General features: G+C 36.1%; 1 protein-coding gene across 1 annotated transcript; it reads right to left on the bottom strand.

Moving 5' to 3' along the window:
* Positions 1 to 14,627: 14,627 nt before the first annotated feature.
* sac3d1 (SAC3 domain containing 1) lies at positions 14,628 to 25,854 on the bottom strand. The gene is made up of 4 exons (XM_056449330.1): positions 25,818 to 25,854; positions 22,792 to 23,152; positions 20,673 to 20,949; positions 14,628 to 15,396 (listed from the first exon to the last, which is right to left on the bottom strand). The coding sequence occupies exons 1-4, from the start codon at positions 25,826 to 25,828 to the stop codon at positions 14,933 to 14,935; spliced, it is 1,113 nt and encodes a 370-aa protein (XP_056305305.1). The 5' UTR covers positions 25,829 to 25,854; the 3' UTR covers positions 14,628 to 14,932.
* Positions 25,855 to 27,103: the final 1,249 nt, after the last annotated feature.

The following is a 27,103-nucleotide window of genomic DNA, read 5'->3' as shown; positions in this document are numbered from 1 at the left end:
AGAGAGGGTCAAAACTAGCAGGTTATTAAAAAATTCAGAAAAATACTTTTAATAGACTTATTATTAATATTATTAATCCGTCATATACTTTTAATTTAACTAGGTGTTTTAATTCATCTTTTCATTACATTTTAGGTTAATTGGAAACATGAAAAAAAGGTAAATCAAACATTTTAAATAGCATAAAATAGACATCTTTTAGAAGTGCACCTAAACGAGACTCCTGATGAGCCCTGTCAGAAGTGTCAGAAGACCTCTAACTGATCCTCAATCAGCAGAACTGAATTCTCAGATGGCACTAGAGCTTGATCAAGCATAAGCACTGCCACAGGCCAAACGTCAATCACCTGAAACAAACAGTGTTCATTCCTTCAGCGTGACGCCTGCAGCCCTGCCAGCTCACATCAACCAGCACGCATGGGAAACTCTCAAGCTTGCTTTACATACTTAATACCACTACCCATTTAATTCAGATTCATTTTTCAGTCTTTTATCTTTCATTTTCATGTATGACCCTTACACAAAGTTGATAAACATAGACAATTTCAAGTAGTACAAGGTGCATTTAGTGTCATTTCCTCATTGTCATTTTTTCAGTGTGCTACTCAGGAAAATGAAGCATCAGATATCAGCGATTATGCAAATGCAACTTAGACGCCGCTGTTTGATGACAGACATGCTTCAAACTTTGAGTGCAGCAGTGAATATAAGCTTGAGCTGATAAAAAAAAAAACACTACATGTGAAATGTTATAAAAGGTATTGTGCCATTGCAAACATTTGTAGCTTTTTACACAGTAAAAAATGCTGGGTTCCACATAATTCCTTCATGCTGTCCCAACACAATTCGATTAAGTTGACTTTTACAAATTTAAGTGGATTGAACATTGGACAATTAAGTTGTCCCCCCAAAAAACTTAAGAATTGTGTTGGTTCAACTACTATTAAATAAGTAGTTTAAGCAAGCAGTCATTTATGAGTGTACAGTATACTCATTTTATTACTGTAGGACTTTTGATGATTATGACATGTCTAAGAAACATTTATGAGTGCAATTTTACTCTGATTTCATATTTATTTTATGCTAGATCTGAAGCTACCCAAATCTATAGAAATACTAAAATATTCAACTAAAAACAGACCTAGATATATACCTAGAAATAATACAAAAATTCCCTAAAAGAGACTTATTTGAACTTCTCAGAGTAATACATGTATTTTTTGTTTGTATTAATATATATATATATATATATATATATATATATATATATATATATATATATATATATATATATATATATATATTGCATTACAGTATTTTTGTACCCTGTGTAGTTTGAAATTAAGAAATTTCTCATTTTTAATATGCAAGGGTAAAATGTTTATAACGCAGATTTTAAATATAGTACAATGTGGTTGCAAAAAATGTATTAATTAAGAAACTGTTAAACAAAAATGTTAACAGCTCCCCCTAGGGCCAGAATTTGGTAACATTCAGTATATGTCCTGAGAAAGTATCAGTCTCTCACAATCATCATCAGCATCAGGCTTGAACTTGTAGTTCACAATTAGTCAAATGGGTAATTTTTGTTGATCTGTAAATTATTTGATGAATGTCTGTTTATATAATTTGTTTAAATGGCTTTTTACAATCATTTTTGACAATCTTTGCGATATTAAATAGGCTTATTTCATTTAAATTGGTGATGTAATATAAGGCAAGTAAAGGCAAAGATTTTACCTTCAGAAAACTAAACAGAAAAAGGTGACCACTGGATTTAAGAGGAATAGCTTTTAAAATCGGACTTCTGACCATTCAAACATAACACGATATAACTTTAAATGTATCAATTCCTTTACTATAACGCCACTTAGTGTTAGGTTTATGTCAGTTCAAATGAAATAAATTCAAGAACATGCTACTGCTACCTGGACCCTATATGGGCCGTCTGCAGACGTGGATCCAGGCAGTTTTACGGTCTAAGCAGTTTTACGATCTCGTTTTACGCCCCTGTTATTCCTAATCCGTCCAGTAGGGGGGATGAAAGATACATGGCCAAATAATACATTTGAAGTCAACGCTTCCAGATTATTAAATGTCCTGTTTAAAAATATATATTTTCAATTAGATTACGCTAAATATAAACGCTAAGTTGATGTATCAGAAAGTGAGTTATATATACTCACTATAGAATATGCACAACTGATACACTCACCAAATAATTTCAGATATACAAAAGCCCAATTGCAAATTAATGTAGATTTATTTAATTTGAAAAATTAAAACACAAATAATTGGATAGTGTAATGGTTAATTGTAGCCTAGTTATAAGTTTTCATATAGATATATGCATTTTGTTGTTTTGTTTATATATAAAGTTACATTCTGAAAATAACTAAATTATAATCAAACAATACAGTGTAATATGGATTATTGATCTGCTTTGATGAGAATGCAGTGGTATTGACTACCAGACAGCTGCAGAACAATTAGACAAACAATTCATTACTTTCTAAAATTTCAAGGACCATTTAACTACCTGACAAACAAAAACCCAGACAACGTTAGATTTTTTACATTTATTTATTGACAACAATATCACAAGAGATTGCCAGTTTTCTTTAAATGAAGAGACTATTGTGAAGGAAGGCCAGCTGAGACTGTACTTTCTTTGTCAGCTGAGGAAGTTTAACCTGCCACAGGAGCTGCTAGTACAGTTCTACTCAGCTGTCATCCAATCCATCCTCTGCACTTCAATCACCGTTTGGTTCGGCTCAGCTGCCAAAACCGATGAGGTCACACTAATTGCCCTTGCTGGATGTCCGTCTTCTGGTCGCGCTCTCAGAGTTCTGTGTGCCCGATCTAATACAGGGGCCTTATCCAGCTGTAGCGAGTCTTTAATCAGCTCAGAAATGAAATCGGGGATATGCTTCCCTTCTTCCCATCTCTCTTTTATACCCGTGATGCGTAGATTACAGCGACGAGATCTAGCTTCCAAATCCTCGTTTTTTGCTTCAAGTGTAGCGACGTCTTTTTTAAGTTTTGAAACTTCTCGTTGTAGAGTACTCACTGCATCCGACTGCCCGTTCGCAGCTTCTTCCAGTGAAAGCACCTGCGTCTCGAGTGTCGATATTCTCATGCTAGCCTGCCCCATCACCGTAGCGAACTCGTCTCTCAGTTGCTCACAATGAGTTTTAATTTCAGTGGCCTGTGCTTCGGCTTTTTCGTCTATTTTCCTGAGTAGCTCCGTTTTAAGTTCTCTTATTTCCCGGAGGACGAGCTCTTGGTTAGTTTCCATTCTGCTTTCCACTGTTCCCCCTTTCACGTGTTCCGCCATCTTATCGATTTTGCTGCGCGTGCCAGGCATAGCCAATTAAGCTCGTGAGAGTCCAGAAACAGGAAAATAATAAAATATAAATCGCCTTCAAACAAACTCTGTTGTTTTAATTACGTGATTTCACAATAGTCTGGTCGAGAATGCGTTTGTGGTTAAAAATAATTGCAGTTCAGTATGGAGATCAGTCAAACACGTCTTCACATGTTGCCGACCAAACCGGAAGCCAGTCTGAATGTTCTAAATAAACCCCAGTAACTTTATCTATCATGTTTGATATAATTTTAAATGTCTCAGTGCGACTGGTACAATAGTCTCATTCCCTCAGAAATAGACATAATCAAAGCAATAGATATATACCTTCAGGTATTTTTTGAACCACTGTGAAGGCTGGGCCTTTCCTATAGGCAGAAACTCTTCCACTAAATGCAAATGCCTTTTGTTTTTCTACACACCCCTTTCCTCGAGAGGATTCTTGAATTTACTATTAAGGGGAAGTTTCTAAATGTTTGGAGCGATTCTATAACTAGATGAGCCCATAGTGTGGAGCTCCACGCTCCATGCTATGAATATTTTGAAGTCAGGTATGCATCTTTTGATCTTGGATCTATCTTTGAGAATTTAATGCCTTGTATTGATTGTTTATAAATTGATTGAATAATTGGCATAATACATATTTACCTGACTATTAAATTGTTATGTTTGAACATATTTTGCTTCCTCTGTAATTATTCATTCTAGTAGATTACGTTGTATCCTTGTTTCCGCACTTCCTGTGTCAGGTCAGTAGACGGACTAAAATCCAGTTGAGATGGAGCATTGGGCACACTATTTGTATTTTAGGGATCCGACTGACTCTTGATATTGATTCAAGTGTACTTAGGTGGAAGAACGTTAACTTCCGTCTAGGACAACAAGGAGTTGCACGACTAACCTAGATAGGGTACCCGACCCTTGTTTGAAAGTAATGTTATTCTAAATTAAGTGTATATGGGAAACTATGGGCTTGGCTAAACCAAAATTATTATAGAGTACAGTAGTTGGTTACGTTTATAATAACGGCCCTAACCTCTAATGGAAATTATATTGTCTTTACTTAAGTGTGTACATCTAAGGAGGACTAATCAAAAATACTATAGAATGAGCAAGCATTGGGGAGCGGCCATCTAAAAGTAGTAGTCATCTACCTCTGTTTAATATTCAAGACTGATAAGAGTGTGACCGTGAGGGACGCCATCGGCCAGGGCGATTCCTCTGAGCGACATGAGCACCCGAATGAACAAATGTAATAGTTACGAGTGAAGATAAAAGGTTCAAACATTTATCTAAATTGTATATTGATATAATCTTCCTAATGTTTTATGATTTGACCGGTAGGCAAACAGAAGATACGGGAGCCATTGATCCCAATCAGTGCCAGACTCACCAACAAACTTGCGTAGGATCTGCTTTAACGTCTGGTTAAATCTTTCAGTTAGCCCATATGTCTGGGGATGATAAGGAGTGGTTATCAAACTCTTGATGCCCAGCAACCTAAAGACCTGCTTCAGAAGATTCGACATAAAATTAGTCCCTTGATCTGTTAGAGTTTCACTTGGAAAGCCAACTCTGGAGAACAGCTGCACTAAACAGGTAGCCACATACTTGGCCTTAATTGACCTTAAAGGAAACACTTCGGGATACCTAGTGGCATAATCAGTCACCACCAACATAAATCAGTTACCCGAACGACTCTTCTCCACTGGTCCAACTATGTCCATTCCCAGTCTTTCGAATGGAGTGCCTATGAGTGGCAGTGGTTGGAGAGGGACCCGACTTGGGCAGTGAGAGGACACTTTCTGACATTCAGGGCAGGTTTTACAGTACTGGGTTACTTCTGAATTCAGACCAAACCAATAGAAGTATTTTCTGATCCGGGCGATGGTTTTACGTTTCCCCAGGTGGCCAGCCCAAGGAATCGAATGACCCAGAGTAAGGATAACTTCACGGACACACTGTGGTACCACCAGTTGCGTCACTTGTCCCATCTGACGATATATTGTAGACCCTGGTACATACAAAATTTTTCTCTTGTCTCTCCATCAACGGTCATTTCATCCTCCTGCTTTGCTCTCTCAAGATAAGGAACAAGACTGGCATCCTCTTGTTGCATCTGAAAAGTCAGCAAATTTTTCAATAGGCATTACAGAAGCATTATATTGAATTTTCTCCAACTATTTTTGTCGTCGTGTTTTCCTAGGTTTAGTTGAGCCATTGATTTCTGCATCAAAGAATGGTAGAGTACCAAGCAACTCTTCACTTTCGTCTCTCTTATGGCTCTAGGCTCGAGTAACAACAATGTTACAGGTGGATGCTGGCTGCAGTAAGTCCCACAGTACATGCAGGTCATGCCCCAAGACTACAGGAAATGGTAGATTGTCGGCTACACCGACCTCCAAGAGTTAAGTCTGACCTCTTACCTTCAAATAGACCTCTACAGTGGGTAGCAGCTTTTCGTCGCCATGCACACAGCCTACAGCCTTCAGGTTAGTGTAGTGAAGGAGGGCTGGAGAAATGCACTTCGTGTGTACTAAAGTCTGATCACTCCCGGTATCAACCAAAGCGATAATTTCCTTTCCGTTCATCTCAACAGTGGTCCTTGCTGGTGAGTGTTCAGCTTTAGGTGGTGACTTTACAGGATGCCTAGGCACATAACACAGGTGAGTATTCTTGGTTACATTTCTAGGGAACATGGGCTTTGTATGACCCTCTTGACCACACAGGTAACATATTGGTATTTTCCTATAATTCTTAGGAGCATTGACAAATGCAGGCTCTCCTCCAGGAGGCTTACCAGCCCCAGTGAAGTTTCTCATAGACTGCTGGGGAGGAGGTTATCTCGGCTGGATTTCCACCACCAGGACTGATTTCTCTGACCTGCTTCTCAAAATCCTGGAGCTGACATCCTCAGGAATCAAGGGGCTCTGAGACAGTCTATAAACAGTGGACGCAGAGTAATATCATTGCTGTCTGGGAACAGTGGGAAGGGTTTGGCTTCACTCCAAAAGTCTATGAGCAATAGGTCTGGGTCCAGGTACAGCTCACTCTCAGCAGCGGGGGGTGGTGAAGACCCTCACTCGGTCCAACGATATCCACTAACACTCCAACAAAAAGCGATGTTGCCGGCTTACGCTCCTGGTCAAAGGTATTGTTGAGCTCCTCCTGCTCAGTGGTACAGGAACAAGCCATGGATGTGGCAGTTGCGTAGGGCCCCAACTCCGCAGAGGGGCACCATCTCAGTTGCTTGAATTGATTTTTTTTATTTAGTAATATTAACATAAACTAAGTGTAAATAAAATTATATTGATGTGTTGTTAAATACATTTTAAAAATCATTTCATGACAAACGCAAAAAAAAAAAAAAAATACATGTGACGTAATTTTTTTCTGTGTACGTACATAGCCGCGTACGTGCGACACGGCACGGCACGGCCAGCTCTATGCCCGGGAAAAGACAACAGCAGTCTGGAGCCGAGAAAAGGAAAAAAGTACTAGATGAATCGCATGCATCACTTTCAGGTAACTTATGTCCATGAATCTGGAAAACATATTTTTGGTTGTTCAAGTAAATTAGTGAAGCTGACGTTTAAACTTCTCCACAACTGCACCAAATCAGCCTTCGTTGTTGATGGTTATGTTCAGTTTCTTGCTTTGCTGCTATGCAATTGTGCTTTAAATTATGACGGAATATGTTTTATGTCTCTCGCGTTCGCCCCTCTTCCCCATGTTGCTGATAATTACACAAACTCAATTATTAACTTGTGCAATACTTTTCTTATTGCTGCTGTTCTCTCTGAGAACTGCCAAATTAATTTCCTTGTATCACTGCAATGACAATAAAGTCTCTTTAGTCTTAACATTGGTGGATGTGTTTTTAATAGGCCGTTTTTTGTACATTAGTATATGAAATAACAATACTGACTAATATTCCGTGATTTCTAAATGATCAATAATATTAAATGAGTCAAATTACTGTAAGCCACAGGCCATAAACCAGTTTTATTTCATGAATTTATTAATGATTTTTTTTCTGAATGTTAACAAAGTTTTTGTTTAAATATACATTTCTTAAAATTCTTAAAAACCGCAAATGTCTTTGCTTTATACTGACAGCAAGGGTCAGCTTTTGTCACCGTAGATTATAGTGCACGGTAAATCCACATTTGGATGTAGTTAGACACATTATGAAGAGCGCTTAACCAACCCATTGTTTAATAGTATGTCATGAGTTTTTCTTTAAATTACTAATTTCATCTGTGTTGTACATGTAGGTTTAATGCAAAAATTTGTCACTAAAGCAGGGCTGCCAACTCTCACGCATTCAGTGAGAGTGAACTTGAACAAATATATTAAAATCCATCAATTTTCACTAGTTGTAGCCTATTAGTATTTATTTTCAAAGTGTGCTTTAAAAAAAGTAAATCTTTGCAGACAAAATATATGTACTGTATTTTTAAAATACGGGTAATACATTATAGATTAATTTTATTAAAAAATATTTTATTAATCTTATTTTTTTAATTCAACTATAGGGGTGTGGCCAGGTTGGGGGCCTACAAGACATTGTGCCCAGGGGCCTCTGAATTCTTAATCCGGGCCTGCGTTTCATAGACTTTCATTGGGATTCTCAGTCTACATGAAAACCGAAGGCCATAATTGATTAAAACATAATATGATTATTATCTTGATGGATAAAGCAAAAACTGTAAGTGAGACACATTTTAAAACGCACTTGGTTTATAAATAAATGTAAAAACAAATCTGTAATCTTCTGTAAGGGAAGGGATCACTCTCATTAGTGTCATAATGATGTTTTTTAAAAAATTATCAATTTAAGTTAATAGATGCACATTTCAGAGGGGCTGCGTTTTATGGCAGGGGTAACATAAACATTTCTTTTTCTGTTTTAATATCTCGCTGTTAGCTACTCTTTCAACAAATAACAATATAAGAATGATAATTATAATGATGACACACACAAATCAAATCACGTCCTACAGTTAATGGGCTAAAATAAAAATCGATTACATAGAATAAATAAATAAATAATTACAATGATTAGAATACAATAGGAATTGAAGTCAAAATGCAATAACAGACCAGAACGCAGAGCTAAATGGGAGTTCTTCTGTTTTACTTTTAAATCAGCAAACCAACAAATCAATGAAAAAGTTCAAATGGATTCTATATAGGCCTTATAAAATGCCACCATCAGAGTCCTATCAATATTAAACCTCGCTAATTTTCACAAACATTAAAGTCTCTGTTGGCCTGTCCTACATAGCCTTTCAGCATTTTCATAACAATTTATTATTGATAATAGTACCTAGTACCTACTTATAACTTTCAACTAGTTCGATCTGGTGGTTATCAACCACAGTACAAAACTACTTCCTGTGAAAACCTTGTTTTAAGACACGTTTTCATTAATTAACTCACAAGTGGATGATAGACTAAATGGGATCTAAAATGTTGTACACTTGTCAACTTTAGTTGTCGAATAAAAAAAATTTGGACTGCTTTCCATACTGTTTTCATGACCAAATCCATTCAAACAACAAAATTAACATATGAATGCATAACACCAGCTGTAAACAATGTGTCATGGCTGTCATAGCTATCAGATCAAAGTAAATGCACGTTGCAAGTCCCCGTGAACCTGCTGCAAACATTTATTTCAGTATGATTTCCAACTGGAACAGAATATTGAGTCAAAGAGCATAGAATCACCAAGAGGCAACACTGTTGCTACTTGGGACAAGTAGATGTCGCTAGTGTCACACGGAGGCCATTTTGGAATGAAAATTCCAGTAGAACAACAGCACAGATAACTAACATTAGACAGAATGAATAAAAATATTGAGTTAAATATGAGTTAAATGTGTACATCCCCTTTGAAAAGTAAAATTTGAAAACAATATCCCAATGAAAACAGACAATTTTCAAAATGTTGACAAGACTAAGTGTAATACATCTGATATCTAAAATATCTGTTTCACATATAACATAAAAGTAAAGTTAACCAAATAACTTAATTGCTATTAAGTTATATATTTTTTTGTTTTACTCAAATTAGGGTAAAGCAAAAATGAGTATATCCAACAAAAACTACATCATCTGGTAGTTTGTATGACCTCCATGGTTTTTTAATGATAGCATTAAAAATTTTGAATAAAAATATATATAAAAATAAAAAATAAATCAATTTGGAGAAAGTAGCTTTTTAAATAAAAACTTTATCAGTCTTTAAGAGAACACAGGAAACATACTATGTACTATTATAATATAATACACCAACAAAAAGTACTGTTAAACTGTTATCAACATCCCATTTTGAAAGTCATGTTAATTTAATTAAACATGTCAGTATTAATATGTATTATGTCAGTACATAAACTATTAAATTAAAGTAACTGAAAGTAATTTCACCTAAAAGTGATAGTTTCAAGAGAACAAGCATGGTTAATATATTAAACATTAAGTCTGTAAAATAAACTATTAAAAGTGCTGATAATCACCAGTCTATGATTTTAAGTGTTGTATTGTCATCTTTCAGGTTGTATCTCAGCTTCAATTAGCTTTTTAAATGAATAAATAAAAAATGATAAACAGTTTTTACAGTAAATGATAGATTTCCTTAGTTGGACAATTTCTGTTTGTTCCAAAGCTAAAAGTAAAGCACGGGCTTCAGCTGTGAATATTGAGTATTCTTTAGGCCGACTGATTCCATAACGTTGCTGCCCAGTTACTATTGCTGCTGCTACACAAATAGGTGAGTGTTGAGAATATTGGCTTCAAATATCCAGCTATTGTTGTCTTCATACATTAGGATGAGTTGCTCCTTTCCTCTGATGTCCTAAATCCACATTGATTATGGGCTTCTTTAATTTTCAATGAGGCAGGGAACTGAAGTGTATTTGACTTAATATGTCCAGGTTTATGTTTAAATTTTGTAAATGTGGATTTATTAAATTGTTAAATATTTATTACAATTATAAACAACTGCTTTGTTATTGTATGTAGTTTCGAATGAAATGATAACTCCAGTCATTATTGCTTTACTATTACCATTAATTATAATAATAATAATAATAATAATAATAATAATAATAACAATTAATATTAAAGTGATTTCTGAAGGATCATGCAAGTCTGAAGACTGGAGTAATGACGCTGAAAATTCATCTTTAAAATCACTGTAATAAATTATTAAATTATAAACTACATTTGAACAGTTATTTTATAGTGCAATAATATTTCACAATTTATACTGTATTTTTGATTAAATAAACGCAGCCTTGGTGAGCAGGAGAAGCTTATTTTAAAACCTTTAAAAATCCTACTGACCCCAAACTTTTGACCAGTAGTGTAAATTTAGTCCTTATTTGTGTTCCAACACAACATGAAATATAGCCCACAGTCAGAGCAAACCTCTCAAATGTGTCTTTAATCTTCGCCAGCACATGTAGCCTCTGTTAGAAAGTCATTCCGAGTTCATAATAGTGCAAAAGGTGATGATAATAGTTAACCATGGCAGTTAGTTCATGTTTTAGGTTGCAGAAGCATCATTTGCTGCTTTTTTTCCTGCTTCTCTTTAGTTTTTTCGCGCTTCACTCTTGCGTTTGTCTCATTCTGATAGGATCGGAAATCAGAGTGCTTCAATGATCATGCGCACGTTATCAATATGAGCTCAAAAAGTTCATTATTTCACATATAGACACGCGGTGAGCTCTCTGGAGAATGTGAAACCGCTCGCACTTTAGACGGGCTCGTAAAACAATAACAGGACACAGCAGATTTTGCTCTTGTTGGCTTTGTGGCTGTACATCAAGACGACAACAGGTTTGTTTGAGCTTGAGTCGACCATGGCTTGTTATTATATGTATATATTATTACGGTGTAATGTCTCGGCTGTGTTTTTAAAAATGGTGCTTCCTTTGTTTTCATTCTCCTGCTTCTGCGAGTGATGTATCTCTGTTAACCAATATTGTTCAGCTGCACCTCTAGCTTCACCTTATGGTACCCTTTGGGCTTGTTGGTACCCTTTGGAAAGGGTGACCAAAAAGTGCTACAGTACGCTTTTAGGCACCCTTTGACGGTGGAAACGGCCATAAAAGCGTACCGTACCCTAACACTCAGTGGAAACGAGCCACAAATTACTTATGCAGAAGGCACATACTTTGTACCAAAGAATTTAAATAATAAGAGTTTTAAATAAGAATTCTAATTATAAATGGTAAAGATTCAAACATTTCAAGTAACAAAAGGTTGCAACATTTTCAATGCTGTCTATATGGAACCCACAACAAATAATAAAATACATTTCATACATTAAAGTTTGGTTGGCCATTAAATTCAGAAATGTGTCTTGTTTGCAATTCAGAAGTCATGGTCAGCATAATAACCGGTTTTAATGTTTACTGAGGTTTGGAAAAGTCAAGGTTTTAAAACCGCTTAACTTTTCTGTTATACTATTATGGTATATGTAGGGGTTTTAAAATATCAAAAATATTATAAATGTTTCCTAAAATGAAACATATTTTGATTAATAGAGGTAAATTGTTGTTGTTTTTTTAAAACATTTAAAAATAACTTATTTTAGAGCAGTAATCACAATACCATGATACCGTGAAACCGTGGTATTTTTATCTAAGGTTATCATACCATTAGAAACTTATACCGGCTGCCATTAGCAAAAAAAAATCATGCTGGCTTGCACAGCTTTTAAGCATTTTTTTTTTGTCACTTTGGCCTTAGAATGAGTTTGTGGAACGGTGCACTTGACTTGAAGGCTGGTTACCATCAAAAAAAGGAGAATGAAATAGTTCACATAGCGAATATCTGGGGGTTCTGATGACGCGACGTATCTTTCGTCACCCAAAATTACTCGTCTGTGCTCTCCGACTGTCTCTTAGCCGGAGAAACATTTTTCCATCGCTCCATGGTCCACTTCTGGTCCTCTGTGTGCCCGTTTGCAGACGCTTTCTGCTGTGTCCCGGGTGTTTTATGCCCGCTTCGCCCGGAGGTCTTGCGCCTTCGGATTCCCATTCGCAGCAAACTGCGCTGCACCGTGTGTTTGGAGATCTTTCTCTCATGACCAGCATTGAGTTTTTCAGCAATCTGAGCTACTGTATCTCTTCCGTGAGACTGGACCAGACGATCCAGCCTTTGCTCCCCGCGTTCATCGATGAGCCTCGGGCGACCGTGACCCTGTCGCCGGTTCCCCGGTGGTCCTTCCTTGCACCACTTTTGATAAGTACTGACCACCACAGAGCGGGAACAGCCCACCAGATTGGCTGTGTCGGTGATGCTCTGATCCAGCCGTCTAGCCATCACTATCTGGCCCTTCACAAAGTCACTCAGGTCTTTCCGCTTGCCCATTGGAGTATTAAAGGGTTAACTTTTAAGCTTCTGGCAGTTATTTGAATGTAATGTGTTCATTGTGCACCACTGTACAATAACGTAAACAAAACAATCATAGGACTCACGCGTTGTTCTTCTTCTTCTGGTGTTTGCAACATGAAGTAAGTTCATACCGCCATCTACTGAACATGAGCGTAATGTACATAAAACTTTACATCAGTCGTTCTCCAAGAAAACTTCTACTTCATTTTATTTCTGTATTTATTCGTGGTACCATGTTTACTGTGTCAGTGTTTTTAGTTAAATTAGGATTTTGTATTAACCCGTCATTGATTTTAGTTAAGGTTTGCTGCGCCTATGGGAGATTTGAGTACCCCTATAGAGCTTTATTTTATATTCTCCTTTTTATGCTTATTTTACATGTATACACTTGTTGGTGTGCATTAGTAATCATATAAAAGGGTTCACTAATGCTTAAAGAGATTTTTTTTTAAGTCAAGCATAGGTCAAGTTTCAAAAAAATGATATGAACATAACGTTATTTCTTTGCTGAAAACCTTACTTCCGAGTGGTATAAAATTCCTGTTTTGTTTTATTGAGCCTGGCTCTTGGTTACATAACAAAGGGTGGAAATACTTTAATGAACGCTTCTCCAAAAAAAATTTACAAATAAGTATGTGACCAGCACAAACTCCTGCAACATTGCTTGACTGAGAATGAGTCTCCAAAACCGTGCAAGACATAGATCATTTAACCCTTTTATATGTAAGTTTTATATACTTCAGCTGACGCTCCCCAAAGTCTCTTTAAGAGACTTTTAAATGTATTCTATAGTCTTTGACCCCCCTTAGTGAGTTGTTTAAAATTTATCACATTAATATTTCCATGGCAATGTGAATAGTATAGTTTATGACACAACATGGTGCAGCCCTATTCACTGCAAAGAAGAAATTAGAGCTGCTGGATTTTACAACACGTAAATTCATCAGCTTCTCCTAAACTACAAGAAAGAAAGTGTACGTTGTTTTATTTTGTTTTGATGGAACATCACATCAGACAGGTTAGTTATTTGAAACATCAAAGGGATAGTTCAGCCCAAAATAAAAAATGTACCCCGTATTCACATGCCCTCAAGGGCACCCTTTTTTCTACTAAACACATAAGAAGAGATTTTGAAGAATGCTGGAAACCCGCAACCATTGATTTCTACAGTAGGTAAAAACAAATACTATGGATGTCAATGGCTTCCAGCATTTAAATAAAGACTTTTTTTTCTTTTTTAAATATTTCCCAAATGACGTTTAACAGAGCAAGGAAATTTTCACAGTATGTCTGATAATATTTTTTCCTTCTGGAGAAAGTCTTATTTGTTTTATTTTGGCTAGAATAAAAGCAGTTATTAATATTTTAAGGTCAAAATTATTAGCCCATTTGAGCTATATTTATTTGATAGTCTACAGAACAAACCATTATTATACAATAACTTGCCTAATTGCCCTAACCTGCCTAGTTAACCTAATTAACCTAGTTAAGCCTTTAAATGTCACTTTAAGCTGTATAGAAGTGTCTTAAAAAATATCTAGTCAAATATTATTTACAGTCATCATGGTGAAGATAAAAGAAATCAGATATTAGAAAAGAGTTATTAAAACTATTACTTTTAGAAATGTGTTCTTTTTGAAAAAGTGTTCTCTCTGTTAAACAGAAATTGGGGGAAAAAAGGGGGTGGGTGGATAGTTAGTGGGGCTTTTAATTAAGGGGGGCTATTAATTCTGATGTCAACTATATATATATATATATATATATATATATATATATATATATATATATATATATATATATATATATATATATATATATATATATATACTCAGTTGTGTTAAACAGAAGAAAGAAGCTCAAAGCTTTAAGACAAGTGGAAAGTAAATAATGACAGAACTTATATTTTTGGGTGAGCTGTACCTTTAAAATAGAAATTTTACTTTTAATGTGCTCTCTCTTTATATAAAATAACTGTTTTTTAAAAATGTAAAGCTTTATTGAAACTTTGAGGGTTTTTTCTCTTTTGACAAGATCAGAAGTAGGAAATTATATCATTAAATAGGAAATATATCATTAAAACTATTAACACCCCAAAAATACAAATAAAAGAAACAACAGTCCAAATGATTAGAGCAGTGTATAAAAGGCAAGTTATCAGGCACAAGCATGAATCAGACTCCCAGAAGAGCCGTTCCAGTGCTCGTGGTCCAGCGGTTCATGCATGTGCCTGCACTGCAGATCTGCAGATGAAGCTTCAGTGAAGGAGCTCTTGGAGAAGTTGACCCAGTCTCCAGTGACCTTCACGCCGTACACCGTGCACAGCTCAGCAGCCAGCACCTCTTTTAGACACAACAGCTGTGCCAGTCTCTGCAGAGGGTAGCGACAGTTTCGGCTGCTGTGCCCGTGGCTGTAGAGCAGGAGCAGGTCTCTCCTGCAGGGCAGCAGGTGTCGGTGGACGGCACACACCTGCATGAAGTCCAACCTCTGGGCCAGACGGAGGAGCCGAACTGGGTTACGCTCCATGTGTGCTCTGCTCACCGCTAGAGCCAGACGGACAGCCGGAGAGCTGCGGATCCTCTCAGGTAAAGCAAGAACATGCTGAACAGCTTGAGCCGAACCTGAGAATAGTATGAAATAGTCATTAAAATGAGAACATAACTCTAAATGCATAGTGTTTGACTTATAAACCCAGGCCTATATAGAGAGCACTTTTAGTTGTTAAAACGGTTAATTGACACTATATATAGTTATATTAGTGTAAAATTTTTAAATATATCATATAGATTTAGCATTTATGCCATAATCATTCTATTTAAACCTTCGATTGCAGCTTGAAAAATTGTTCATCTGAAAGTAAAAGTTTATCCAAGTAAAACGAATGTAACATGTTATTTTGATGATGTTTTAATAAACTATAACAAAACTATGGACTGTGGACTTTGAGCAGTTAGGAGTTATAAATTCAAAGAAAGTTCAAGTTGCTTTATTTGCATGACCTTTGTGGGTCTTACATTATATTAAGTGGCCTTAACTACTATACACTTACATCAAAATATAAATATGTACTTAATGTGTTCATAATGTCTTGCAGAACACTTCTGGTGCTCTTGAGGAGGGATACGGGTAAGTTTAGGGACAGGTTTAGTGGTATGGGTAGGTTTAAGAGTGGGTTAGATGCAACCGTGCAAGGGATGATCAATAGTCTTTTTTTAACAGATGTAATTACATACAGGTATTTAATAAACCATGAGTACGATGTAAAAACATGTATTTACACATTAAGTACATTGTAAGGAATTACTCATTTCAGTGGAAGTACATATTAGTTAAGGCCGCTTTATATAAAGTAGGACCCACTTGTGTTACGGTATTGCCAAAACACTTATGTGTTTAAAATATTAAATTAAATTACCTCAAAGTAATAAAGGATATAATAACTGAAAAAATAAATGAGATAAATAAATAAATGGATAAACACAATTAAAAAGAAAATAACAGACGATTTCTCTAATATTAATTATTATAATTACAAGTATAAGCAGTGCAAGAGCATGCAAAATAAACAAATGAATTCAACAGAAGAACCATTTTTTATGCAGCCAATGTTTTGCAAAATCCAATTGTCTTCTTTCTGTAGAAAACATTCATTCTTAAATATAACATGCATTATTTAGCATAACAGATTTTCTTTAGTGATTTTTTTATAATTACTTATAATATTAACAATACTAATATATAATTTAGGTATTTTTGTATGGGGGCGACATGGTGATTAGCACTGCAAGAAGGTTGCTGGTTCGAGTCCCGGCTGGTTTCCTCCAGGTGCTCCGGTTTCCCCCACAGTCCAAAGACATGCACTATAGGTGAATTGAATAAACAACATTGGCCGAAGTGTGTGTGTGTGTGTGCGTGTGTGTGTGTGTGTGTGTGTGTGTGTGAATGCATGTGTATGGGTGTTTCCCAGTACTGGGCTGGAGCTGGAAGGCATGTGCTGTGTATAACGTATGCTGGATAAGTTGGCGGTTCATTCCACTGTGGCGACCACTGATAAACAAAGGGACTAAGCCGAAGGAAAATGAATGAATGAATGTATTTTTGTATAATATAACCGTAACATGGTAAAAACTGAGGTTTAAACGTCCGAAGATTTATTTTCGCCCACACCCACTGCTTTGAATTTTGATTCAAAGATTTAAACACCCTTGTGGGTAAGTAAAGTGTATAGCCAGAGATAAGGCATCGATTGCATACATTTCTGCTGTTTCAAAGCACTGTACCGGTTCCACACACAGGTAATTCAGCTGAAATACAATAGTAATTTACAGTAAAAAGCTTTTAAACCATACTAAAGTGTATTAGTGTATTATTTACAACTATTTTTAAAGAAGGTCTCTGCATAATGTAGTATAGTGTGTAATGGAGGCCAGCTGGCAAGTGCAGTCCAAAAGCCTCACTCACATAGCTTCCTCAGAGCTTTCGTCTCCCATGCAGGAATCGCCGATTCGATCCAGCTAGGATCGAGTGTGTGAGTGTTGGACCAGTTGGAATACGTTAAATGTAAATATTTTTGAATACCTTGGATTTTACTACAATCATCGGTGATGTAATGTAACACACTTTATATGTAAAAAAAAAATTACAGTAATTGAGTAATTTGTTTATATTACTACTGTTCTATTACAACATGAATGAGTTGGTCGGTTGTGAACGTTTGACATTTTTGCAACACAGTGCTTTACCACACTTTAACCAGCAGAGGTCCTCATTGAGCTCTGATTTGGAAAGCTTCGAGTGATGAGCCTTTTTCCGATACAATACGCTTATTTCACGCGGCCGCCATTTTAAAGAACCAAAGCGAGGCTGTGGTGGGAAGAAACGCGGAAGTATAGGACCAGAACTGTAAACATTGCAGTGACATGCTGTGGTGTACAAACCTCCAGCTGTTGCCGAGATTTCAAAATACAGATATGGTGTAAACATCACGTTAATATCAGTCAGTATGTTTAATTTAAACAATTAAAAGCAATTTAGCATCAAACAACATCACAAGCTCTGCAAGAGTAATATGCTCAAGTGTCCTCCTAGGCTTCAGTTCATGGCAGCAGGTAAACAGAGGGGATGGTTCCCTGCTTTAGCCTATGTAACTTGGTGAGCGATAAACACTGCAGTCCTCTGTAGCACACCCTCGTGTTGTCCCGGTACTGAAGTTAAAACAGTCTAATTCCCGCTAAGTTAAAATTGAAGTGCCGCTGAGCGCGGATGACTCGACTGATCTTCACGGCTGCTTCGCGATCCAGTCTCCATGTATCTTGTGTTTGCACTCAGTTTACCGCTCTTCACCCAGTGCAAACACAGATACACGGAGACTGGAGCGCAAGCGCGAAACAGCCATAAGGATCAGTAGAGTCATCAAGCAGATCGCTCGGCTGTGTTTGTGCTCAGTAAACAGCGGAGGGTGAACTGATGACCTTCTCGGCCAATCACAAGCATATCTGTTGAGCACGTGAACACATTGGCCAATCAGCGCTGTTTTAAGAAAGACATCAACAGTGCTTTAAATGTTAGCGGGAAATTGACAAATTTTCTTTTAATTCAGTAACGTGACAAGTCTAATATAGTGAAAGAATCAGTTCATTAACTTGAGTTTGATAAAGGGCATCTAAAACGTGTGTTTGGGAAAGAAAACGTTAGCTAACTAGTGCCGTTTCCCTTAACTTAGCTGAAAATGAGCTCTGATATCCCTTTATATTTTCACCATTCATTCAGAACGGACCTTTGGGTCACTCAGAAGGCGGTGAAATGATAAATTTGTGTCTCTTTCTATTCGCTGATAAGATATACAGCCAAGTACACAACGTTCTAATGTAACTCCCAACGATACTTCCGGGTTTCTTCCCACCGCAGCCTCGATTTCGCTTTTAAAAATGGCAGCCGCGTGAAATCAGTCTATAGAGTCGAATGGTTCACCGGTTCACAAAGCTTCATTTCACCATCACTACAAAATATGAAAACTGGTAACTATTTACTTCCATAGCATTTGTTTTTCCTACTATTGAAGTCAATGGTTACCAGTTTCCAGCTTTCTTTAAAATATCTTTGTTTGACTTTAAAAAAAGACAGAAACTCGGGTTTTGACCTACATGAGTAAATAGGTGAGTAAATTTTTATTTTAGGGTGAACTATCCCTTTAATAAGAGGTTGCATCTTAAAGGGATAGTTCACCCAAAAAAATTGAATTTACACAGCACTTATTCTCCTTTATGTGGTCCAATACTTTTTTTAGTTAATTTTTTTCTGTTGAATGCACAATCTTGAAATGGTGAAATGGTGGGAAGTGCAAAACAACATTACAAAGTGTGAAACACTTTTACGAAGCTCAAGACAAATTTACATTTTGTAAAGCATTTTTACCTATCATAAGACACAATTACATAAGAAAAACAATTTTACCAAGGACAAAACAAATTGACCTTTTAGAAAAACAATTAACAAGACGCAAAACACTTTTACCAGTCCTGAAACAAATTTACAATGACAGATTCATTGACGGAAAATGGAATGTACCACACACTCGAAGTGACGCGGTGAAAAGTGTTGCTGTCAGTGAGCGCGGTAAAATCGTGTTGTGCAGTACATGGCGTAAATAAAGTTTATGGTGACTGAACATGGACTGCAATCGAGGGATGTTTTGCCCGTTTTGTGGCAAACACATGAGCAGCTTAATGCGGTTTTGCTTTACATGTGGTCAGTGTTTGGAGTTTCTAAAGGACGCGGACCAGACACTGCATCAATGTGTTCAATATTTTAATGAGGGCCACTCGTACACTGTAATCGTGGACATGATGTCAAGTCTACAGGTGTAAACATCTGCTTGAGGACTCTTAAAAGTAAACTGAACAAAATCGTTCAGTTGTGTAACTGGTGTCCCTTTCCAGATGTAAACTACACAAGTTTGCAGATTCGTCACTTTTTCACAGCAACAAAACATGCCCATACCAAATAAATATTCTTATTACTTGGTGTCAGTGTCATTGTAAACATTATTGATTTTAATATTTGAGTGGCAGAACAGTATATAACCAAACTTAATGTAAAGAAATAATTAAAATTTACATGTCATCAACGGGATTTGAACCCAAGTCAAAGTTCAGCATGAGTCTCAATCGACCTATCTAACTGAGCTATTCAGGACTACACGTTGAGGTTGGTTTTGTTATTTTTATCAGTTAACATATGTTGTGCTTTGGTTGTGGACTAACTTGTTTCCACGTATTCGCATTTACATGTTTCTACATACTCTCACGCTGATATTTCCTCAGAATAGCTCTAAATTTCAAAACAAACCATGATTTTTTATATTTGTAGACTCATGTTAACCTGTGCCTTTGGACTCATGTTAACTTGTGTCCCATCGACTTGTGTTAATCTGTGTCTACAAAGTCACACACTGTTTTCCGTTGTGTGGTACATTCCGCGTCTCTTCCGGTGTGTGGTGCATTCCCTTTCTGTCATTGAATCTGTCATTGTAAATTTGTTTCAGGACTAGTAAAAGTGTTTTGCTTCTTGTAAATTGTTTTTCTAAAATATAAATTTGTTTTGTCCTTGGTAAAATCGTTTTTCTTATGTAATTGTGTCTTATGATAGGTAAAAATGTTTTCCAAAATGTACATTTGTCTTGAGCTTTGTAAAAGTGTTCCAAACTGTGCACTTCCAGGCCACCGTAGACCTCCATAGTAGGAAAAATAATACAATGGAAGTCAATGGCTAAAAATATCAAAATATCTTCTTCTCTGTTCATCAGAGGAACGGAAACTGCAATATGCGTTAAGGGTCAGTTAATTTCCTCTTCATTTTGTTGTGAACTACGGCTTCAACAGCAGGTGTAAGCACTCACCCAGGTTGTAGAGCAGAGCGAGGGCCTGAAACTCCTGTTGATGCTGGTGTTTTCCCTCACTGTAGCTCTCCAGCAGCCAGCTCAGGCTCTCCTGCAGGTGAGTGTCATTGATGCGTGGGTCATAAAGCTGAAGCGGCTGCCCGCAGAGCCTGTAGGAAGAGTAGAGGAGGAAACGCACACTTTTCTCCAGCACCGCCACACAGTCAGGCCCAGACACACGCTGGATGATCATGTCCTGCCGGACGCTACGTAGGCGGTCAAACACAAAACTATACACCTGTTGATGAGGACAGAAACAAGACAAGTCTGTGACCAATCAAAAATTCCTATGCAAATTTTCCTAGCACACATTGTTATTCTGTAGGTGTAAAATTAATCTGTGCAAGTTAATCCACTGAAAATTTAAGATTTGTGGTAATCTTTAATCAAAATCTGAGCAATTTCTTCCAATTTTGGCATAGCAGTCCTTCTCTAATGATGTCAGTTTGATGACACAATATTATTAGCCATTCATCTATTACTGTTAGTTTGCTATTAGGGAAAGACGCACAAAAAAGAAAGTGCCGACTCTACTCAATATTCCATGTCAGTAGGAAGTACATCAACATACTGAAATAAAAGTCTTTTTTGTGTTACAAACATTGTAACAAGTACTAGGATATTTCTATTTCGGACATTAATCCTCTACCACACCGTGTTGCCATATGGCAACATGATATTTATGTCCCTGCCACTGTTTCTTTAAGACCAACGTTCTAATTTTTTTGTTCAATGATGTGCTTTGGTTAAGTCGTAGTCAAGTTTGGTTAAGTCGTAGTCAGGCGTAGTATAGTATATAGTATAATATATAAACATTGTAATCTAGTATTGACATTGTTATCAACATTGTTATCTAGCTACATTATTCTGATACATCTGGTTATATTTGACTGTTATTTATTTGTCATAATATTTAATGGAGGAAATATTTATACCTATTGTATGTTGTACACATGATAATGCAATGTTTGTTTTCAATCATATTCAGCAAAAATAATGAAATAAATAAAAGCTGTTGGAATAACAGTTGTTGGAAAGTATGTTTAAGGTGTCATTTAACTTAACATAATCTGTCTAAATGTTTATAACACTGCAACAGCAATTAAATCAAAACTTCAAACAACAAAATTGTTAATCATAAGGGAAGTTCTAAATTAGACATTTCTAAGTTAGATCCACTGTTGGAAGTTGTTTTCCGTATGGCAACATTACATATAATGTAACAGTTCATTTGGAAAATGAACATTTTTTTTTTATCAATTTCTCGGTGAATATAGGCAATGTATTTTGGTGCATTTAAACAAAACAGATTTATTAAACAGATATATTTATTAAAATAATATTTTAGTCACCAAACATATTTAGAAATTGAAAGATAATACAACTAAATTAAAGCAAAATATTGCAAAAATAAATGACATTTTTTCTTTTTTTTTTGCTTCTCTTGATTTTTGGGACCGTTATCCAAAATTATTTTGTTAGCTAAGCTCCAGATATGGCTTCAGTACTGACTAATCTAATGTATATGGACATATATAATATTGTATAGCTTCCAATTTAAAATATGAATTTAAAAGATGGTTTTGTTAGGGGTGTACTTTTATATGCTGAGCACTGTATATCGTATATCGTAAAAAATGTCTATCCTTTCATATTGTGCTCGATTGCTTATTTTGTGGTGTCACAAAATACACGAACCCTTTTTCATCATTTATATGAGCACGATGTTACATACCATTAAAGAGACGCAAACAGAAACATAAATAACAGCATCTTAAAAGTAGTGTTTGCTTTTTTTTGCAATTATAATTATTACTTTTGAAAAATGTTTTGTATTTTATTCATATTTATTTTATATTTCTACATTTTTAATCAAACATTCCTGGTTTTAATGCTTTTACAATCAAAGCATGTGGCAGGATCTTCTCCATGTATTAAAAAACTTGTGGGTCATCCTGGAGTGACCGTTTCTACAACGGGTAAAAACAATCTGGACACACCAGTTGGAAAATGTATGAGATTTCTATCAAATCGCTCAAGCCCTAACAGATTTATATAACACAGACTGTCATCTCCATACCTCCGTCCATGGCTGAAATGCAGAAGAAGTTGCGACCTCATCAACCAGATAAGAGACAGTCTTTAAAAGCACAGATGGCGGTCGGAGGTCACTGGCTCTGGTGGAGTCTTTCCCGGCGGCGGGCCGTGAATACTCTTTTACAGCACGTGAGACGTCAGCCCGCGGCAGACGGTCCCGCTCGGTGCCAGGCAGCATCTCAAACTTGTGCAGGCGGCTCTGTGCTTCCCGCTGGCGTAGCTCGTAGGCAGGGCACATGGTCATGCAGGAGCCACGAGGCACTGAGGCTTCAGCTTTCGGATCCTGGATCACTCCTGTCTGTTCCTTCTGCCGGTGTCCTCGGCTCCTCCGAGAGTGAGACCACCTGGACATAATCACACAAGACAGAATAAACTGGAAATAAAGATATATTCAACACACAGCTTTTTCCTTCAGTTCAGTCCCTTTATTTATGAGGGGTCAGCACATAAATGAACCAATGATCCGCCAACATATCCAGCATATATTATATGCAGCGGATGCCCTTTCAGCTGCAACCCAGTACTGGGAAACACCCATACACATTCACCCACTAAGGCCAATTTAGTTTACTCAATTCAACTATAGCCTCATATCTATGGACTGTGGGGGAAACCAGAGCACCTAGAGGAAGCCCACGCGAACATGCAAACTCCACACGGAAATGCCAACTGACCCAGCCAGGGCTTGAACCAGGGACTTTCTTGCTGTGAGGCGACAGTGCTAACCACCGAGCCACCATGCTGCCCTTTTCCTGAAAATATTCCAGAATTACAGTTAAAATTAAAAATCAGAATCGGTTTTATTGCCAAGTGTGCTTTCACACACAAGGAATTTGTTTTGGCGACAGAAGCTTCCAGTGTACAAAAAGTGACAACACAAAATAAATATGACAAAAGACGACAAACATTAAACAGAGATGCAATTAGACAAAAAGCTCTGGATGTTGAACTGTACAAATATGTTATAAATATACAAGTTTTAAGGTGCTGTGTACAAATGCGTAGAGAAAGTATTGCATTGTATATTGTTATAAGGTGCTGTGGTGGAGAGCTCCACACCAAGGCAGCCATTCACGGCGCCATCTTGGATCAGAAGTCCAATTTAAATTGTGATATTGTGATTTTATAGAAAAAAAATGCTTTTTATTCATATGGTTCAATTCTGAATTATGAATTGAACCATGTTCATAATTCAATTCAATTCCTCTTTTCGGCTTAGTTCCTTTATTAATCAGGAATTCCACAGTGGAATAAACCACCTTAAAAATATTTGTTAAATTTTAAAAAACATGATGTGGAAGCTGACATCAAAAACTGCTGAAAAAAATCTTCTTGGTTTCTAGAAAATTTTATTTTGTCCTTCATTCTTAGCTATAATAAAACTAAATATTAAGTTTATAAATAAATAAATAAATAAATGAGAATTAGTTGGAATATAGTTGCAATGTAACTTAAAAATCAACTTAAAAAAATAAAAAGCAACTTAAAAATTTCCCAAATGATGTTTAACAGAGCAAGGAAATTTTCACAGTATGTCTGACAATATTTTTTCTTCTGGAGAAAGTCTTATTTGTTTTATTTCGGCTAGAATAAAAGCAGTTTTTTTAAAGCCATTTTAAGGTCAAAATTATTAGCCTGTTTATTTTGCCTTTTTTCCCCAATAGTCTACAGAACAAACCATCGTTATACAAAAACTTGCCTAATTGCCCTAACCTGCCTAGTTAGCCTAATTTACCTAGTTAAGCCTTTAAATGTCACATTAAGCTGTATAGAAGTGTCTTAAAAAATATCTAGTCAAATATTATTTACTGTCATCATGGCCAAGATAAAAATAAATCAGTTAAAACAAATTAGCTATTAAAACTATGTTTAGAAATGTGTTGAAAAAATCTGTCCATTAAAACATAAATTGGGGGGAAAAAATAAACAGGGGGGTTAATAATTCTGACTTCAACTGTATATATTGCTATTTTCTTTATTGTTATACTGTTTATTTGATTATGTAATGGTGAAATCTGTCACAATTTGAATGACAATTCTAAAGTTCAGAACATTATTTCACCCATATTTTGAATGTATTTTTGTACAAATAATTAAAAACATTGATTTAGCCACTGTTTTATTTATGTCTGTACATTTGGGTGGCGCAGTGGGTAGTGTTGTTGCCTCACAGCAAGAAAGTCCCTGGTTCGAGCCCCAGCTGGGCCAGTTGGCATTTCTGTGTGGAGTTCGCATGTTCTCAGTGTTGGTGTGGGTTTCGTCCGGGTGCTCCGGTTTTCCCCACAGTCCAAAGACATGCTCTATAGGAGGATTAAATAAGCTAAAATGGCTGTAGTGTATGAGTGTGAATGCAAGAGTGTATGGGTGTTCCCTTGTGTTGGGTTGCGGCTGGAAGGGCATCCACAGCGTAAAACATATGCTGTATAAGTTGGCGATTCATTCCACTGTGGCGACCCCTGATAAATAAAGAGACTAAGCCGAAAAGAAAATGAATGAATGAATTTCTGTATATTTATTGGACAGACACATTTATGCAATAAAAATAGAGAGTACATGAAAATTAACCGTTTCTGGAACCATTTATATTTGTGTTTCAGCAAAATGTAATTTAGAGCAATCTAAAACTATTTGGTTGTATAAAAACTACATATGCACCAAATGTACATAGGTGTGTGCTGAATTAAGTTACCTTCCTGTTAAGTTTAAAGTATTGCAGAGGTCTGATTTCAGATTTTTTTTTTCTTTACTGACAAAAATTCTCGTTTACAATTTTTTATTGCTAAAACGCATAACTGTATATGCATAATCATCTGTATTTCGCATGCATTGACCTGTACTGCTTTATACTGTTACGACATACGCTCTACCACATTGAACAAAGGCTGTTTCTGTAAGCGAAAACCCTTTGTAACCTTGGATCAGACAGAAGCGTGCTGACTGCCATTTAAATGTGTTCACTGAATATAGTCATGCATTAGTCAAAATAAAAGAAGCTTTTAGAAGACTCACGCGCTGCTCATGGTTGTTTGATCATTGGTGGGCGGGTCTGCTGACGTCACTTGCCGTGAAGAGAGCTCCAGTTGGGCACCGGTTTTCATTATATTGTACGTCATATCCGTTTAGTAATACGTAATGTATCTATATTTTTGTAACATTAACCCTTGTATTGTAAAAACCTTTAATGTTTTTCTTTCTTTCTTCTCTCTCTTTATTTCCTTATTTATTATGTTTTTTTCCATTGTTCCATACTGTGCTGTAATTTTTGTCAATGTAACCTGTTGATTTAAGTTTTAATTTGTTTTATATACTATGTATGTTCTCGAATTCAGCAATAAAAAAAAAGTTCATTTCTAAATTTTATTAATAGACAAAAAAGATGGCTACATCTCAAAGTGATGTAAACTGCAATGTTGCTGCTCAAAAGCTGCAGATCCAATTAATGGAATTATTTTTCTTGGTTAGAAAACCATCTTGACGATTCAAAATAAAACGATACATGTAATATCCAGAATATATTTTTAAAATAGGGTCAAATTTATATAAGAAAAACAAAGGTATCTGCGACCAACTTAGTGATAATTTATTTAAAATGTAACTTGTGCTTGTGTAATGCTGTTAACTTACTGCCAATTAAGCTGTTAGTTGTCTTTTTCTTCTTCATGAAATATTAACACTCTAAAAATAATTAAAGGACATAAATGTCTTAACTAAAACCATTCTCTTTGGTGTATCATAAAAAAGTCAACCAGCTCTTTGAGTCAGACATATAACCACAGCTAAAACTCTGCAAAAAATATAATTAATGCTTACTATTTAAAAAACAAGTTTAAAATGGCCTGGCAATATGTAAATTGGTAACAATTAATCAAACTTAATTTAAGGGGTAAACCATCCTTTTAACCATTGAAAGCATCCAGAGCATTTTACACAATTCATTTCCTTGGTCATTTATCGACAAGTTAAGGTTAATAAACCTGCCAATGGTATCAGATATATCACTCTCAACCAACCAACCGACCGACCGACCGAGGTTGGTTTAATCAACTTAATTAAAAAAGATGTAGACCCTTAAAACAAGATGCCCAGAGCATACAGTGTTGACCGCGCTTCACTTTTTCCCACATTTTTTATGTTACAGCTTTATTCCAAAATGGATTAAATTCATTTCCTCAAAATTCTACACACAACACCCCATAATGACAATGTGAAAAAAGATTTTTTTAAATTGTTGCAAATTTCTTACAAATAAAACACCTGTAAGATCACATGTACTTAAGTATTCACAGCCTTTGCCA

Source organism: Danio aesculapii, chromosome 23 (genome assembly GCF_903798145.1).
Source record: "Danio aesculapii chromosome 23, fDanAes4.1, whole genome shotgun sequence".
Lineage (NCBI taxonomy): Eukaryota > Metazoa > Chordata > Actinopteri > Cypriniformes > Danionidae > Danio > Danio aesculapii.
The sequence above is the reverse complement of the archived record's forward strand: the minus strand, read 5'-3'. Positions and strand labels throughout refer to the sequence as shown.

Bases quoted from the DNA above. Each gene is read 5' to 3' on its own strand.
- sac3d1 (XM_056449330.1), bottom strand. The intron at 20,950-22,791 runs GTATGGAGATGA...CCTCATCAACAG, and splicing joins CATTTCAGCCATGGACGGAG to GTGTATAGTTTTGTGTTTGA. The intron at 15,397-20,672 runs GTGAGTGCTTAC...TACTATTCTCAG, and splicing joins CGCTCTGCTCTACAACCTGG to GTTCGGCTCAAGCTGTTCAG.